At 46.5% G+C, this 18,947-nt stretch overlaps 1 protein-coding gene across 2 annotated transcripts in view; it reads right to left on the bottom strand.

Annotated features, from left to right (window-relative positions):
• The window catches only part of KIF19 (kinesin family member 19), a 240,429-nt gene that overhangs the window by 42,435 nt on the left and 179,047 nt on the right, over positions 1 to 18,947 (bottom strand). For both annotated transcript variants that reach the window (XM_063961184.1, XM_063961185.1), the window contains exons 9-12: positions 9,353 to 9,475; positions 9,080 to 9,236; positions 7,518 to 7,692; positions 6,144 to 6,342 (exon numbers count right to left, since the gene is read on the bottom strand). In XM_063961184.1, the coding sequence (XP_063817254.1) occupies positions 6,144 to 6,342; positions 7,518 to 7,692; positions 9,080 to 9,236; positions 9,353 to 9,475 (654 nt within the window). The remainder of the gene's footprint in view (positions 1 to 6,143; positions 6,343 to 7,517; positions 7,693 to 9,079; positions 9,237 to 9,352; positions 9,476 to 18,947) is intronic.

Raw genomic sequence — 18,947 nt, 5'->3', positions numbered from 1 at the left:
CCGCCAATTCCGACACACGCCTAGCCGATGCTAAGGCCAACAGCATGACCACTTTCCACGTGAGATACTTTAGTTCCACGGTCTTAAGTGGCTCAAACCAGTGGGATTTCAGGAAATCCAACACAACGTTAAGATCCCAGGGTGCCACTGGTGGCACAAAAGGGGGCTGAATATGCAGCACTCCCTTAACAAACGTCTGAACCTCAGGCAGTGAAGCCAGTTCTTTTTGAAAGAAAATGGATAGGGCCGAAATCTGGACCTTTATGGACCCCAATTTTAGGCCCATAGTCACACCTGACTGTAGGAAGTGCAGGAATCGACCCAGCTGGAATTCCTCTGTAGGGGCCGTCCTGGCCTCACACCAAGCAACATATTTTCGCCATATACGGTGATAATGCTTTGCTGTCACGTCCTTCCTAGCCTTTATCAGCGTAGGAATAACTTCATCCGGAATGCCTTTTTCCGCTAGGATCCGGCGTTCAACTGCCATGCCGTCAAACGCAGCCGCGGTAAGTCTTGGAACAGACAGGGCCCTTGTTGCAGCAGGTCCTGTCTGAGAGGCAGAGGCCATGGGTCCTCTGTGCGCATTTCATGCAGTTCCGGGTACCAAGTCCTTCTTGGCCAATCCGGAACAATGAGTATTGTTCTTATTCCTCTCTTTCTTACTATTCTCAGTACCTTGGGTATGAGAGGAAGAGGAGGAAACACATATACCGACTGGTACACCCACGGTGTCACTAGGGCGTCCACAGCTATCGCCTGAGGGTCCCTTGACCTGGCGCAATATCTTTTTAGCTTTTTGTTGAGGCGGGACGCCATCATGTCCACCTGTGGCAGTTCCCATCACTTTGCAATCTGTGTGAAGACTTCTTGATGAAGTCCCCACTCTCCCGGGTGGAGGTCGTGTCTGCTGAGGAAGTCTGCTTCCCAGTTGTCCACTCCCGGAATGAACACTGCTGACAGTGCTTGCACGTGATTCTCCGCCCACCGAAGAATCTTTGTGGCTTCCGCCATTGCCATCCTGCTTCTTGTGCCGCCCTGGCGGTTTACATGGGCGACCGCCGTGATGTTGTCTGACTGAATCAGCACTGGCCGGTTTCGAAGCAGGGGCTCTGCTTGACTCAGGGCGTTGTAAATGGCCCTTAGTTCCAGTATATTTATGTGTAGAGAAGTCTCCAGACTTTACCACAGCCCTTGGAAGTTTCTTCCCTGAGTGACTGCCCCCCATCCTCGGAGGCTTGCATCCGTGGTCACCAGGACCCAGTCCTGTATGCTGAACCTGCGGCCCTCGAGAAGGTGAGCACTCTGCAGCCACCACAGAAGAGACACCCCGGCCCTTGGGGACAGGGTGATCTGAAGATGCGATCCGGACCACTTGTCCAACAGATCCCACTGAAAGATCCTTGCATGGAACCTGCCGAAGGGAATGGCTTCAAAAGAGTGGGTGTACATTAACAAGAGTTGCGCAATGAAAGCAGACTAAGCAGCCTTAATTACTGCACCGAGAGGGACAAACACAAAATCCCTGAATGCTTTATAGATAGACAAAAGTGTGCAGCATCTAATGGCGCTAAGCCCGTAAGATGTATCCCTTATATTACTTAGGGAATTAAAACCAAAGTGGTTAAAAAATACAATACATTTTATTATAACATGTGGACATGCATGAACAATGACAGTTTGAAGATTAAGAATAAAAATACAAATTAAAAATTTTTGGACACAATACAGTACATAGTATGTGCAGCTGGAACTGGGAGGCAGTGACTCGGTCAAGGTGCTAGTGCAATGTGCTGGTGGCAAATCTCTCACCCTTTGGTGGCCCTGCGGTGGGCTAGCTTAGGAAAGCAATGCTGGTCCGGCGCTGATATAGCCCGGCACCACCGCATGGGGCATGAATCAGCTTCTGAGTTCTGTACCAGGTGGTCACCGCTCCTTGGTCCAGTTTTCAATCCAATATACAACGCGTTTCGGTCATTTGCTTTTGACCTTTTTCAAGTTTTATGGATCCGTATGAAGCCACCATCTTTCCCAGGACTCGCGTGCAGTGATGCACCGATACCTGTTCTGGTTTCAGGAGGTCCCTGACCAGAGATACTAATTCCTGGGCCTTCTACACCGGGAGAAACACCTTCTTCTGTTCTGTGTCCAGAATCATGCCCAGGAAAAGCAGATGCGTCGTAGGAATCAGCTGCGACTTTGGAACATTCAGAATCCAGCCGTGCTGTTGCAACACTTCCTGAGAGAGTGCTACGTTGATCAACAACTGCTCTCTGGACCTCGCCTTTATGAGGAGATCGTCCAAGTACGGTATAACTATAACTCCCTTCTTCCGAAGGAGTATCATCATTTCGGCCATTACCTTGGTAAATATCCTCGGTGCCGTGGACAGGCCAAACGGCAACATCTGGAACTGGTAATGACAGTCCTGTACCACAGACCTGAGGTACTTCTGGTGAAGTGGGTAAATGGGGACATGCAAGTAAGCATCCTTGATGTCCAGCGACACCATAAAATCCCCCTCTTCCAGGCTTGCAATAACCGCTCTGAGCGATTCCATTTTGTACTTGAATTTCTTTATATAAGTGTTCAAGGATTTTAAATTCAGAATGGGTCTCACCGAACCGTCCGGTTTTGGTACCACAAACATTGTGGAATAGTAACCCCTTCCCTGTTGAAGGAGGGGGACCCTGATAATCACTTGCTGGAGGTACAGCTTGTGAATTGCCGCCAGTACTACCTCCCTTTCCATGGGGGAAGCTGGCAAGGCTGATTTGAGGTAACGGCGGGGGGGGAGGCGCTTCAAATTCCAGCTTGTATCCCTGAGATACAATTTGTACAGCCCAGAGATCCACCTGTGAGCGAACCCACTGGTTGCTGAAGTTTCGGAGACGCGCCCCCACCGCACCTGGCTCCGCCTGTGGAGCCCCAACGTCATGCGGTGGACTTAGTGGAAGCAGGGGAGGACTTTTGTTCCTGGGAACTGGCTGCATGGTGCAGCTTCTTACCTCTACCCCTGCCTCTGGCAAGAAAGGATACGCCCCTGACCCTCTTGCCTTTCTGAGAACGAAAGGACTGCATTTGATAATACGGTGCTTTCTTAGGCTGTGAGGAAACCTGAGGCAAGAAAGTCGACTTTCCAGCTGTCGCTGTGGACACGAGGTCCGATAGACCGTCCCCAAACAATTCCTCACCCTTATAAGGCAAAACCTCCATGTGTTTTTTAGAATCAGCATCTCCTGTCCATTGCCGAGTCCATAAGACCCTCCTGGCAGAAATGGACTTAGCATTAATTCTAGAGCCCAGCAGGCAAATGTCCCTCTGAGCATCCCGCATATATAACACGACGTCTTTTATATGGCCCAGGGTTAGCAAAACAGTATCCCTGTCGAGGGAATCTATGTCGTCTGACAGAGTATCTGTCCATGCTGCTACAGCACTACACATCCAGGCTGAAGCAATAGCAGGTCTCAGTAGAGTACCAGAGTGTGTATACACTGACTTCAGGATAGCTTCCTGCTTTCTTATCCGCAGGCTCCTTTAGGGCGGCCGTATCCTGAGACGGCAGGGCCACCTTTTTAGATAAGCGTGTCAGCGCCTTGTCCACCCTAGGGGATGTTTCCCAACGTAACCTGTCCGTTGACGGGAAAGGGTACGCCATCAGTAACCTCTTAGAAATCACTAGTTTCTTATCAGGGGAACTCCACGCTTCTTCACATAATTCATTTAATTCATCAGATGGGGGAAAAGTCACTGGCTGCTTTTTCTCCCCAAACATATAAACCCTCTTGGTATTAACAGGGTTAATCTCAGAAATGTGTAATACATCTTTCATTGCAATAATCATGTATCGGATGGCCTTGGTCATTTTAGACTGTAAATGTGCCTCATCATCGTCGACACTTGAGTCGGACTCCGTGTCAACATCTGTGTCAACCATCTGAGATAGAGGGCGTTTATGAGCCCCTGACGGTTTCTGAGTTGCCTGGGCAGGCGCGGGCTGAGACCCCAGCTGTCCCAAGGCTGCAGCGTCATCAAACCTTTTATGTAAGGAGCTTACATTGTCGTTTAAGACCTTCCACATATCCATCCAATCAGGTGTCGGCCCAGACGGGGGCGACACCACACTTATCTGCCCTTGCTCCGCCTCCACGTAACCCTCCTCATCAAACATGTCGACACAGCCGTACCGACACACCGCACACACACAGGGAATGCTCAGACTGAGGACAGGACCCCACAAAGTCCTTTGGGGAGACAGAGAGAGAGTATGCCAGCACACACCACAGCGCTATATAACACAGGGATTTTCACTTATAATAAGTGATTACCCAATAGCTGCCTTATATGTTTTATTTGCGCCTAAATTTATGTGCCCCCCCTCTCTTTTTTACCCTTCTTGTACCTGGATACTGCAGGGGAGAGCCTGGGGAGCTGCTTCCAGCGGAGCTGTGAAGAGAAAATGGCGCTGGTGTGCTGAGGAAGAAGGCCCAGCCCCCTCAGTGGCGGGCTTCTGTCCCGCTTTCTGTGTAAAAAAATGGCGGGGGTTTTTACATATATACAGTGCCAGACTGTATATATGTATTTTTATTGCCAAAAGGTACTTCAATTGCTGCCCAGGGCGCCCCCCCCCCCCCCCCCCCCCCCAGCGCCCTGCACCCTACAGTGACCGGAGTGTGTAAGTGTGCTGGGAGCAATGGCACACAGCTGCGGTGCTGTGCGCTACCTTAAATGAAGACAGGAGTCTTCTGCCGCCGATTTCGTCGTCTTCAAGCTTCTGTTCTTCTGGCTCTGCGAGGGGGACGGCGGCGCGGCTCCGGGAACGGACGATCGAGGACAGGTGCCTGTGTTCGAACCCTCTGGAGCTAATGGTGTCCAGTAGCCTAAGAAGCACAAGCTAGCTGCAAGCAGGTAGGTTTGCTTCTCTCCCCTTAGTCCCACGTAGCAGTGAGTCTGTTGCCAGCAGAAGCTCACTGAAAATAAAAAACCTAATAAATACTTTCTTTACTAGTAAGCTCAGGAGAGCCCACTAGGAGCACCCAGCTCTGGCCGGGCACAGATTCTAACTGAGGTCTGGAGGAGGGGCATAGAGGGAGGAGCCAGTGCACACCAGATAGTACCTAATCTTTTCTTTAGAGTGCCCAGTCTCCTGCGGAGCCCGTCTATTCCCCATGGTCCTTACGGAGTTCCCAGCATCCACTAGGACGTCAGATAAACATCAGTTAAGTTATTAAGAGCCTACTGGTTCACAGTAATATTACTGCCCGCAACAATCTGTGTAAGTGCCATCTGTAATATAGGCCCTCATTCCGAGTTGTTCGCTCGCTAGCTGCTTTTAGCAGCCGTGCAAACGCTAAGCCGCCGCCCTCTGGGAGTGTATTTTAGCTTAGAAGAAGTGCGAACGGAAGGATCGCACAGCGGCTACAAAATAATTTTGTGCAGCTTCAGAGTAGCTTCAGACCTACTCCTAGCTTGCGATCAATGGAGACTATTTAGTTCCTGTTTTGACGTCACGAACACGCCCTGCGTTCGGCCAGCCACGCCTACGTTTCACCAGCCACGCCTGCGTTTTTATCTGGCACGCCTGCGTTTTTTCGCTCACTCCCTGAAAATGGTCAGTTGACATCCAGAAACACCCACTTGCTGTCAATCACTCTGTGGTCAGCAGTGCGAATGAAAAGCTTCGCTAGACCTTGTGCGAAACTACATCGTTCGTTGTAAGAGTACGACATTGCGCCGCATGTGTAGAACTGCAGTTTTTTTGCCTGATCGCTGCGCTGCGAACGAAAGCAGCTAGCGATCAACTCGGAATGACCACCATAGACACACCTGTTGACTTTTTAGGAGGTTTAATGCTTCTGTAAGCCACTGTAAATAAAAAAAGTTAAAATGAATAAGGAATTCATCTATAATTACCTTCCTTCGTTATGGTAAGTAGTTTGATTGAAGAAAATAGCTGTTTCTAGAGCCCTATGGATAGAGCATCCTTCACCCAGTAATAAGATTACTTAAATTGAAGTATCTTAATAATAGGATTTTTTTCAGTGCCTACATAGCATTATATAGGATTCATATTGTACTTTCGTATGAACGGCTCTCTAACTTCTGATAAACAAGTAAAAGCATTATGCTCGTATTGCTACCTTTTGGCGCCGCAGTTTGTTTTGGTCTCCCACCAATGCATGGATGTTCTCTCTGGCTGTAGTCACTTCTGGGGGTTCCATGGTGTCAGACTGGTCATCTCCAGTGTCTGAGTCCTTCTCGCTATCATCTTTGCCATATGATTCTTTCCTCAGTTCTTCTCTCCACTTACGCACTTGACGTGTTTTTTCTTGCTCCCAGCTACAATCACAACATAATAAAACTAAACTCAGGGATGGCTAGCAACAGGTTAGTGAAAGATTAGTGCTCCATAGGGATATATGCTATTATGGGAGCATATATACTTAAGGAAGCAGCAATCAATAATGGGCCAGCAGCTATGCCCCTCTACAGGGCAGTCATTGGCCAGCAGCTATGCCCCTCTACAGGGCAGTCATGGGCCAGCAGCTAAGCCCCTCTACAGGGCAGTCATGGGCCAGAAGCTATGCCCCTCTACAGGGCAGTCATAGGCCAGCAGCTATGCCCCTCTACAGGGCAATCATGATCCCTACTCTATCCTCTTATTCTAAAGCCTTAAGGGAAAGGCTTCTACATAATGAGTGTTGGGATTGTCCCACAGACAGGGCCTAACATTCTCTACCAATATTATACTGAGACATCATCTATCAAACCTCTGACACTCTGCATTATTGCTTTGGATCCTTCACTTGGATAACGCACTCTATTTTCCTCTATACATTATTTTACAGAGACTGGTAGGAAAGGTGTAGTATTCCAAGATGGGGGAAAAAAAAGTTCTATTTTGAAATACTTTTTGCACCATTAAAATGTAGTGAGCTCAACCTTGTATGACTTGAGTGCTGTGGGTTAACCCTTACAACTGCTTGATAACCATGTTCTGTATTGTATGCATGTGCTAAATGTTGTGGGGTGCACATATCCAGCTGGCATCTTTAGGGTTTGGCAGTAGTATGGTTTATTTTTGTGTATTCATCTCACTCCGTTTGCACAGAATGTCTAAATGACATCCATATAAGAGGCAAATTTCATATCTGTCAAAGTGCTAAATGATTATCTTATAATGACACATCAACTGTACAATCTAAGCTTTTGCTAAATTTAAGCAGCCAAGATAATTAATTTAATGTGGGTGCTATAAATGCTGAGTGTAAAGAAAATTGGATTATACTCAGAATATTTAGCCAGGATCCCAACTGTGCTTCTCTTTAAAAATCCACCTGTCACCTACACACAATGAAAGCAGCTGTTTTGTGGTTTGCACAAATATTCTTTAAGAAACTGTGACATCAATAGGATACTGGTGCTGTGCCCAAATAACTGCTTTCATGGTCTGTATTGTAATAAGTACTCATTACATAGACAGAGTAGAGCTTGAACTGTCATGGTCCACCTACTCTGCAATGACGAGACAGTGTTGGGACGTTTCCATCTGTATTTCCATGTGGTTGTTTTCCAGTTCCATTAGCTGTCTCCGGATATCCATCTGTTCTCGAAAGGCCCTTATGAGCTGCTCCCTCAGCTGGTCCATCTCATGCCGGTCATAGGGTGACGTATGAAGCTGAACCTCGGCTGGGTGGAAGAGAGACAACTAGAGGCGTTAGGATTAGTGGGATAGTGAAAAAGAAGTCTGATGATGGATCATTAAAAATATAATAATATAATTGCCGCCTTCTACAAATTAGAGCATGGATAATATGAACCAGGTGGCTTATGGTTTCTATATAGGTCTATCAGTGTTATAGTGCTTTTATGTCAACTGGTGCAACCCTTGACCCGAAGGCTGATAATCAATGCTTTTTGCAAGTTGGATAAATCGCCCATTTCACCCATAAAAACAACAAGTGATATGTGTGCAGACGGTCTATGTACGAGGTGGTCATAATAATGTGACTCGACTGTGTATAAAGCATACACTAGTAAATGCAGCTAGTCCATTAAACATAATTCATATATAATATAAAGAATGCTGATATGCCAGAACCAATTTTTTTTAACTTTATTCTACCCTAGATTATGCACCATGAATTAGAAATTTTGCTCATGTCACTATATCAGGCACCAACTCCTCCATGGAGGATGGTTGCAGAAAAAAGTAAGGATAATACATGTAGCATTACAATTTTTTGGTGCAGTGTTCCGTCATGACCTGCAGCTGTGCAGATTTCCTGCCGTCACAGAAATGTCACTTTTTGCTAGCCTCGCACTTCTAAAAGAGTGTGAGCTAAAACAAGTAAGATTTCTCTGCCCTGATGTTGGTCAATGTATAAGCTCACCAGGTTCCGACTCCCTTACAATGCTGTACGTGAATGTACAGTACTGTTCTACTACCTTGAAAAAGGGACTTTGATGTCCCGAAACGCGTTGGTGTCTGCCTACCAGTGCTCTGGACTTCCAAGGACGTTTTTGGACTCAGTTTATACCACAGGGAAAATCTCGCCTTCCGGAGCCTTATGCAGGGTATCTTTCCCGGGTATACCTTGCATATAACACCTGCGGCTCCGGCCACCATCTTGGTAGGATTCTCTGTGTTATCTACTTCCATTTTATATGTGTTTTGATTTTAAGTGTTTGTTTAAATTAAAACAGAGATTGTTTTTACATAACACTAGACACATGCTTTATTTCCTACCAATCATGGCTCAATCATAATGTTTTATGTGGGTGTTATCTGACAAGCGCCAATCAGGAGTAGTCCTCTTTCTGTATTGCATATATCCAGTACTGTTCCAGTTATCTACATTGTTCACCATTATGTTAAATACAGTCCTGGATGTGCCCAAAATTTCTACCTTACAAGTGGCACTAGGAGAGAAAACTGTGACACTTAACATATGCATATGTGGTGTACACAGTTCCGAGTGAACTAAAAGATTACATAAATTGTGATCTTAAAGTTACATTAGCCTAGATACTGCCCTACAAATTTGTATTACAGCAACCTGCTAATTGGAATTACCCTGAATGTTACGAATATCACTCTTCTCACTCCTCATATGCTTTAGCCCCTGCTCGTCAATCTTCTCCTTGAGTCTTTGGATCTCCTTTCTAAGGTCTGAGATGATACTGGTGTACTGGGCGATATGATACGAGACATTGAGAAGGTTCCGTTTCACCTGGGGGGGCAGAAGGAAATGAGTGAGGACAGAGTGTGAGGTGATGAGATAAAAACGTAGCCTGTCCTTTCATATATGCTCTGGTATTGACAAGAGTACTCTTCTTACACACATACCCGAGTCTTGATGTTTTTGGCACGGTCGGCATAGGCCAGAGTGTTCCGTGACTCCTCAAAGGCACTGCTGGCGGGACTGATGTGAGCAATCATCACTGTGCGACTGTTTCCACCCAAAGAATCCTGGTGAAGAAAAGAGATGAAGTCTTATGTTGAAGATACCATAGAAATACATAATTTGTACAGGTGGTATATACTATTACACACACATAAAATGGCATGTCTGTCAGAGCTGACATTCCATGCAACAGTTGAAGGTATGGTAGCAATTTGAGTGGAACCAAGATGTATGCAGAGATCATCAGATCCTGTAGTATTAGCATCACTGTTAATGCCTACTTGCACTTGATGTAGCTCTACCCACTTATTTAGAAATTAAATTAAATTATTATTGTATGAATTTAATTATTATTTTTAAAAATGATTATTTCTGAATCCGACCATACCTCCCACCCATCCCGCAGTAGGCGGTGCAATCCGATTTTGGAGGACTGTCCTGTGATTTGGATGTCTGTCAGGTTTGGGAGGTGTTCCATTGCCGTTCACTGTAGAGGCATGGACACGTGCAACATAAACAAGGAATGTTTCTGTAACAAAACAAAACACCAGGACCCATATACTAATGTTAGTGTGTGTGTGTGTGTGTGTGTGTGTGTGTGTGTGTGTGTGTGTGTGTGTGTGTGTGTGTGTGTGTGTACAAAACAAGTATCAGAGTGAAGCAAGTGCATGCACTCACATTAATCCAGAGAATATCGTCTATAACACAAATTTACTATCCAATGAAAAAGAGGAGACTATGCGTCACACGTAATGCTGATATTCATGACATTGTTTGATCTGTTTCAACTGTGCAAATCTGTGTCTAAGTTGCTAATATGCAGTTCTTGCATATTCAGACCTACACTTGTACAACAGGGGAAGGGCTGAGACTAGCATTAGAGTAAAGTTGACGGCGCGACTAAAACAAGAGACACTAAAGTTGTCACAGCAGCATGAGACTCTGAACAAGCCTCGTAATGATCCGGTGAGTAGCTGTTAGACTTAATACTTTAAATACAATTATACAAAAAACAGGATTTTGGAACTTACCGGTAAATCCAGAGTCCAGAGGGGAAGCTGGAGTTCAGTACTATGGGTATAGATGAGGTGATTAGCCGAGCATTTTTTTTCAATGTGTGTGACTGGCTCCTCCCCCTCTATATCCCTCCACAGAGCAGTTAAGAAACTGTGCCCGAGGAGAGACGGTAACCCGACCAACAGAGGAGGAGGTAAACAAAATAACCATAAAGAGAGGTTTCCATACAACAGGAACCTCAGAAACACACAGATATACATTGAACCTGAGTGTGCATAGAGAGATAGAGATACATATAGACAGATACCTCCATATACAGAGGATTGTCATAGAGTGGTAATCATACAGGTCTTAGCCGTCACACCCAGGATTAGAATCCCTGACCTGTAACACTGAAAGTAGATATTGCACCAACAGAGCTATGTATGCCTGCGGAATATACAAAAGAGAAGGACAAAATGACAGGAACACAAGGAAACCTTGCAACCAGGTCCGAAGGACACCACTCCACCCGGAACCACCGGTACAAATAGTGGTATAATCACACCACCCGAATAGAGCAGCGCAGGCTGGGCGCCCAGCGTCCCCTATGGACTCAGAGAAAGGGATTTAAAATCCTGTTTTCGCTATCATCCATAGGGGACGCTGGAGTTCAGTACTATGGGGATGTCCCAGAGCCTCCCAAATGGGCGGGAGAGTGCTGAGAATTTGGAAAACTGCACAGACAGGCCGTGACTCAAGGTAGGAACTGAAAGCACCATAGAGTGAGACAAAAAGATGTCACTTAACTTAAGATGCAGTCTTATCCAGAAGGCAAACGGAGACAGAGATCCACCAAGACAACTGGGACACAGATATTGTATGTGACACAGATAATGTACCAACAGCCTGCTAGTGGAGCAAACAGCATGTCGAGGCTGGTGAGGTAGACATTGATCCCAAGGTATGGCCATCATGGTTAGAAAAGGACTAAGCCACCATAGGGTCTAAAAGACCTACCGCCTGCAAAGGCTAGTCATACCGATAGGTTAAGCATGCATGCGGCCACAGAAACTGCAGGGTAAGTCGCATAAAATAAAAGATACCACAGGCTGAGCCATCAGAGTACTCCACATTCCTCAAATGTAGGTGAACAAGCCCGAACACAGAGGTAACCTAACATGCCCGCCCTCGTTTTTACTGCATGAAGAAAAAGGGAAAGAGCAGAAGGTCATAGTCATTAATGCAGATAAAAGGCGAGCAGGCCCTTAGAAAACATTTGTTGCAAGAACTATGCTCGATCAGACGTCCTGTGGATACAAAGCCTAAGGTGGATCACAATACGTTGATTGCTTGCTTTTTACTCTGCATTGGCTGGCTATTGATGGTTAACAACCAATAGTAGATAGTTGTGTCACTGAGAGTGGAGACCAAATGCTTTTCCACTTTGTGGTTGAACACAGTCAAACCGAACTTTAGTGCGGACACCCGATCGACATAGCTTAGTGAGGACCAGAACTCCTGGACTCAAGCAATCCGCCAGCCTCAGCCTCCCAGGTAGCTGGGATTACAGATGCACGCCACCGCGCCCGGCACTAGTGATGACTGGTCCGTCAGAAGTACGCTAGAATAGAAGAATAGCGCATAATCCGCCTAAGAGTAGTACTCCAAAGGCAGAACAGATGTGACCCAACACACTTCCGTGGATTTATGAACATCTATGTGTAGTGCAGAAATCTAAGTAAATACTTGCACTGGACCGGAGAGACAAACTGGGTTGTATTGCAGTCCTATGGAAGGCCAACCAACACTCCCAGGAGTAGAAAACACTGACTGAGCCGAGGACCCAGCCAGAGAATTTGTACGCTCTAAGAGAGTATCTAAGGAAGTCTACACTGTCAGACGAAAGTCTCTGTCTTTGCTGAGACTCGAGGAAAACGCTCAGATATAATGTATACACAGAAGCATTTATCAATTTTCTTTAATAGATCGCCCTTGTAAGGGAAGAAGCCTATAAGACGAGGTCCCAAATTATTAGCTATTGTGATCACGAATAACGCCATCTGAGACTCAAGGGCATCCAGGAGAAAACTTACTAAAATAAGGAAGATGACCATAGGATTACAACTGAAGTTACTGAAGAAGCATCTGTCAGACGGTAACCAGGAGAAAAACCAAAGACATTAAGGAAATCTCCTTACACCAAGTCCAAACTGGTATATATATCCTCAGTTCCAGAAGAGACTGTGACCTAAGTACAAGACCCAATAGTGGTTGGTATTTCTAATAAGATTATTTTGAACTGTAAACAACAACCTTCAGTTTGACAGCTGAAGACTTGGAGTCTATAAGACCCAGGACCCTCTATGTCAACCGACTGGAAGTTGCGAGAAGCCAGGTAGCTAAAAACCTACCTTTTATATATATATATATATATATATATATATATATATATATACACACACTCACAGTCAGTGCCGTAACTAGACATTTTAGCGCTGTGTGCAAGAAACTGCCTCGGCCCCCCCTATGCAAAACAGGGGCAGTGCGCGCCATAGACGCACAAAAAATATATAGGGGCATGGCAGACAGAGTCCTCTTTTTTACACATTATGGCGGACAGTCCCACTTTTTACACGTTACGTCAGCCAGTCCCCATTTTTACACATTACGGCAGACAGCGTCCCCTTTTTACACATTACGGCAGCCAGTCCCCCTTTTTACACATTACGGCAGCGAGTCACCCTTTTTACACATTACGGCAGCCAGTCCCCCTTTTTACACATTACGGCAGACAGTGTCCCCCTTTTTACACATTACGGCAGACAGTGTGCCCTTATTACACATTACGGTAGATGGCGCCCCCTGTTTTACACATTACGGCAGACAGCGTCCCCTTATTACACATTACAGCAGACAGCGTTCACTTTTTACACATTACGGCAGACAGCGTCCACTTTTTACACATTACGGCAGACAGTGTGCCCTTATTACACATTACGGTAGACGGCGTCCCCTGTTTTACACATCATGGCAGACAGCGTCCCCTTATTACACATTACGGCAGACAGCGTTCACTGTTTACACATTACGGCAGACAGCGTTCACTTTTTTACACATTACGGCAGCCAGTCCCCCTTTTTACACATTACGGCAGACAGTGTCCCCCTTTTTACACATTACGGCAGCCAGCATCCCCTTTTTACACATTACAGCAGACAGCATCCTCTTATTACACATTACGGCAGACAGCATCCTCTTATTACACATTACGGCAGACAGCGTCCACTTTTTACACATTACGGCAGACAGCGTCCACTTTTTACACATTACGGCAGACAGTGTGCCCTTATTACACATTACGGTAGATGGTGTCCCGTTTTTCACATTACGACAGACAGTATCCCCTTATTACACATTACGGCAGACAGCGTCCACTTTTTACACATTACGGCAGACAGTGTCCCCTTATTACACATTACGGTATACAGCGTCCACTTTTTACACATTACGGCAGACAGCGTCCACTTTTTACACATTACGGCAGACAGTGTGCCCTTATTACACATTACGGTAGACGGCGTCCCCTGTTTTACACATTACGGCAGACAGCGTGCCCTTATTACACATTACGGTAGACGGCGTCCCCTGTTTTACACATTACGGCAGACAGCGTCCCCTTATTACACATTACAGCAGACAGCGTTCACTTTTTACACATTACGGCAGACAGCGTCCACTTTTTACACATTACGGCAGACAGTGTGCCCTTATTACACATTACGGTAGACGGCGTCCCCTGTTTTACACATTACGGCAGACAGTGTGCCCTTATTACACATTACGGTAGATGGTGTCCCGTTTTTCACATTACGACAGACAGTATCCCCTTATTACACATTACGGCAGACAGCGTCCACTTTTTACACATTACGGCAGACAGTGTCCCCTTATTACACATTACGGTATACAGCGTCCACTTTTTACACATTACGGCAGACAGCGTCCACTTTTTACATGTTACGGCAGACAGTGTCCCCTTATTACACATTACGGTATACAGCGTCCACTTTTTACACATTACGGCAGACAGCGTCCACTTTTTACACATTACGGCAGACAGTGTGCCCTTATTACACATTACGGTAGACGGCGTCCCCTGTTTTACACATTACGGCAGACAGCGTGCCCTTATTACACATTACGGTAGACGGCGTCCCCTGTTTTACACATTACGGCAGACAGTGTCCCCTTATTACACATTACAGCAGACAGCGTTCACTTTTTACACATTACGGCAGACAGCGTCCACTTTTTACACATTACGGCAGACAGTGTGCCCTTATTACACATTACGGTAGACGGCGTCCCCTGTTTTACACATTACGGCAGACAGCGTCCCCTTATTACACATTACAGCAGACAGCGTTCACTTTTTACACATTACGGCAGACAGCGTCCACTTTTTACACATTACGGCAGACAGTGTGCCCTTATTACACATTACGGTAGACGGCGTCCCCTGTTTTACACATTACGGCAGACAGCGTCCCCTTATTACACATTACAGCAGACAGCGTTCACTTTTTACACATTACGGCAGACAGCGTCCACTTTTTACACATTACGGCAGACAGTGTGCCCTTATTACACATTACGGTAGACGGCGTCCCCTGTTTACACATTACGGCAGACAGCGTCCCCTTATTACACATTACAGCAGACAGCGTTCACTTTTTACACATTACGGCAGACAGCGTCCACTTTTTACACATTACGGCAGACAGTGTGCCCTTATTACACATTACGGTAGACGGCGTCCCCTGTTTTACACATTATGGCAGACAGCGTCCCCTTATTACACATTACGGCAGACAGCGTTCACTTTTTACACATTACGGCAGACAGCGTCCCCTTATTACACATTACGGTAGACAGCGTTCACTTTTTACACATTACGGCAGACAGCGTCCCCTTATTACACATTACGGTAGACAGCGTCCCCCTTTTTACACATTACGGCAGACAGCGTTACCCTTTTTACACATTACGGCAGACAGCGCCACCCTTATTACACATTACGGTAGACAGCGCCCCCCTTTTTACACATTACGGCAGACAGTGTCCCCTTATTACACATTACGGCAGACAGCGTCCTTATTACACATTACGGCAGACAGCGTGCCCTTATTACACATTACGGTAGACGGCGTCCCCTGTTTTACACATTACGGCAGACAGCGTCCCCTTATTACACATTACAGCAGACAGCGTTCACTTTTTACACATTACGGCAGACAGCGTCCACTTTTTACACATTACGGCAGACAGTGTGCCCTTATTACACATTACGGTAGACGGCGTCCCCTGTTTTACACATTACGGCAGACAGCGTCCCCTTATTACACATTACGGCAGACAGCGTCCACTGTTTACACATTACGGCAGACAGCGTTCACTTTTTACACATTACGGCAGACAGCGTCCCCTAATTACACATTACGGTAGACAGCGTCCCCTTTTTTACACATTACGGCAGACAGCGTTACCCTTTTTCCACATTACGACAGACAGCGCTACCCTTATTACACATTACGGTAGACAGCACCCCCCTTTTTACACATTACGGCAGACAGCGTCCCCTTATTACACATTACGGCAGACAGCGTCCCCTTATTACACATTATGGCAGACAGTCCCTACACACACAGACACACACACACAGCCTGTCACCTTCAGTCACACCACACACACAGCCTGTCACCTCCAGTCACACCACACACACACAGCCTGTCACCTCCAGTCACACCACACACAAACACAGCCTGTCACCTCCAGTCACACCCCACACACACACACACACACACACACACAGCCTGTCACCTCCAGTCACACCACACACACACACACACACACACAGCCTGTCACCTCCAGTCACACCACACACACACAGCCTGTCACCTCCAGTCACACCACACACAAACACAGCCTGTCACCTCCAGTCACACCACACACACACACACACACACACACACACACACACACACACAGCCTGTCACCTCCAGTCACACCACACACACACACACACACACACACACACACACACAGCCTGTCACCTCCAGTCACACCACACACACACAAACACACATCCTCCTCCCCTCCCGCCAAGTTTACCTCCAGGAGAGCTGTAGCAGCCAGAGACGGACGCAGAGAGACGAAACAGCAAAGTCGGGGGGCGTGGCCTAATCGCGGACCCGTGGCCACACACCCTTGCAGCACTGATAGGCGGTCGGGGAGACGAGGAGGCGCAGGACGGACCGGACATATGCCAATCACTTCCAGCGTCCTGATCCTCCGCTGCAGGTACAGTGCTTCTGCAGACAAGCACTGAGCAGCGCGGACCTGCAGGTGTTGCCGGCGGTCCTGCGCCCTCAGTGCACATGCGCTGTGTGCCAGGCACCGCCGGCACACACCTAGTTACGGCACTACTCACAGTATCTACATATATATAGAAATACCTACAAACACATCTGCACATAAATATACTTATTCAGATGTTTGACTAAGAAGTGGTCTAGATGAACCTCCGTGCTGGCCAGGAGATAGAAAACTACCACCTCATAGTGTCGCATCCATATTAAATAGGGGAGGAGACTGGAAATGATCACTGGATGGCTGAGCGCTGTTAGATGTGTCTGTCAACCATCTACATTCTCCCTAACCTGTAGGAATAGGAGATAGACATATACCTATATACGGACTCATACAGATTTTGTATGTATTCCAAAACATTGGAAGGCAATAGCATAATATAAAATGGATTTCTTACCAGCAACCTGTTTTTTGTTGTTGTTTTTTTTAAACTGCTCCACCCAGCCTTCCGAGCTTCCATTATTGGACAGCTCTGTTGTAAGGTACGCTCAAAACACTGTACGTGCTTAAGCAGAAAAAACTCCAGAATCTGTAATCAGGAAACTAGAATTGCCTGACAGACGTCCATTTGTGCTGTACAGAATCAGAATTTTTGTGAAAACCAGGAATAGAAGAGAAGGATGTAACATACCTTGAATTATCTTCTAGTGTCTAATGAGGGTCTGCTGAGACTCAAATACTTCCTTGTTACTTGTAGCTAAAGTCAGCTGGGTGGAGAAACCCGACTTGACGGTAGTCAAATGGACACTCTGGGAGATGCCTGTATTCTAGGAATCTGTGGGAAATAGGGATTTTTGTTTACTTACCGTAAAATCTCTTTCTCTGATTCCATCTGGGGGACGCTGCGCCGTTACTTGTGGGTCAGACGTGTGTGGTTGTGGAGTTTGGCACAGAACTATCAAAACCAGACCCCTCCCCCCTCGAACCCCTCCCATCTCCTTCCTGCCTAGCTAGCGCTTCAGTTAACGTTTAGCCAAGCCAAAGGAGATCGACCGAAAAAAATAACCGGTTAAACCAGACAAACAAACGGGAGGGATCGCAGCGTCCCCCAGATGGAATCAGAGAAAGAGATTTTACGTTAAGTAAACAAAAATCCCTATTTCTCTTTCATCCATCTGGGGGACGCTGCGCCGTTACTTGTGGGATTTCCCAAAGCAAGCTAATGAGAGATGGGAGATGTAAACGGCATAGCCGTCCGTAAAATTTGACCCCCAACAGAGGCAGTCTCCAAACCGAAAGTATGAAAACGGTAAAACTTTGTAAACGTATGCACAGATGACCTGGTCGCCGCCCTGCACAGCTGCTCAATAGATTCACCACCACGAACAGCCCAAGAAGCGCCAACAGCTTGAGTCGAATGAGCGCAAATTGAGTCAGGAACCGAAACATCTGAAGACATGTATGCCTGTCTGATGGCCGAAGTTACCCAACGAGCCACTGTGTTCTTGGAAGCCGGCCAACCTCGTTTGGGCGCATCAATTAAAACCAACAACGCATCCATACCACGGATAGATTCCGTACAAGATAAATAAATCCGCAAGGCCCTAACCACATCCAAGAGAGCCAAATGGGAATCCTCCCTGGAAGGAGCAAACGCTGGAAGGACAATGTCCTGATTTAGATGAAACGCTGACAAAACCTTCGGAAGGAAGGTTTTGTCCGCAGAACCACCCGGTCATCATGAAACACCAACAAGGGTGGTCTGCAAGAAAGAGCTGCCAACTCAGATACTCGTCTGGCGGAGGCAATTGCCAATAGGAAGATAACTTTGAACATTAGATACCGCAATTCTACAGATTCCAAGGGTTCAAATGGAGATTTCTGAAGAGCTGTAAGGACTAAGTTCAAATCCCAGGGAGGAACCGGAGGAACAAAAGGTGGCTGAATCCGAAGGACTCCCTGAAGGAACGTCTGAACTTCTGGAATGATAGCTAGTCTCCTTTGAAAAAGAACCGACAAGTCAGAAACTTGACCCTTTAGTGAAGAAAGTCTCAGACCCTTATTGAGACCCTCCTGAAGGAAAGATAATAGACGAGGAACTCTATAAAATCCGGTGTTAAACCACGCTTTTCACACCAAGCAATGTAAATACGCCACACTCTGTGGTAA

The sequence above is a fragment of the Pseudophryne corroboree genome, chromosome 3 (genome assembly GCF_028390025.1).
Source record: "Pseudophryne corroboree isolate aPseCor3 chromosome 3, aPseCor3.hap2, whole genome shotgun sequence".
NCBI classification, from domain to species: Eukaryota; Metazoa; Chordata; class Amphibia; order Anura; family Myobatrachidae; genus Pseudophryne; species Pseudophryne corroboree.
The sequence above is the reverse complement of the archived record's forward strand: the minus strand, read 5'-3'. Positions and strand labels throughout refer to the sequence as shown.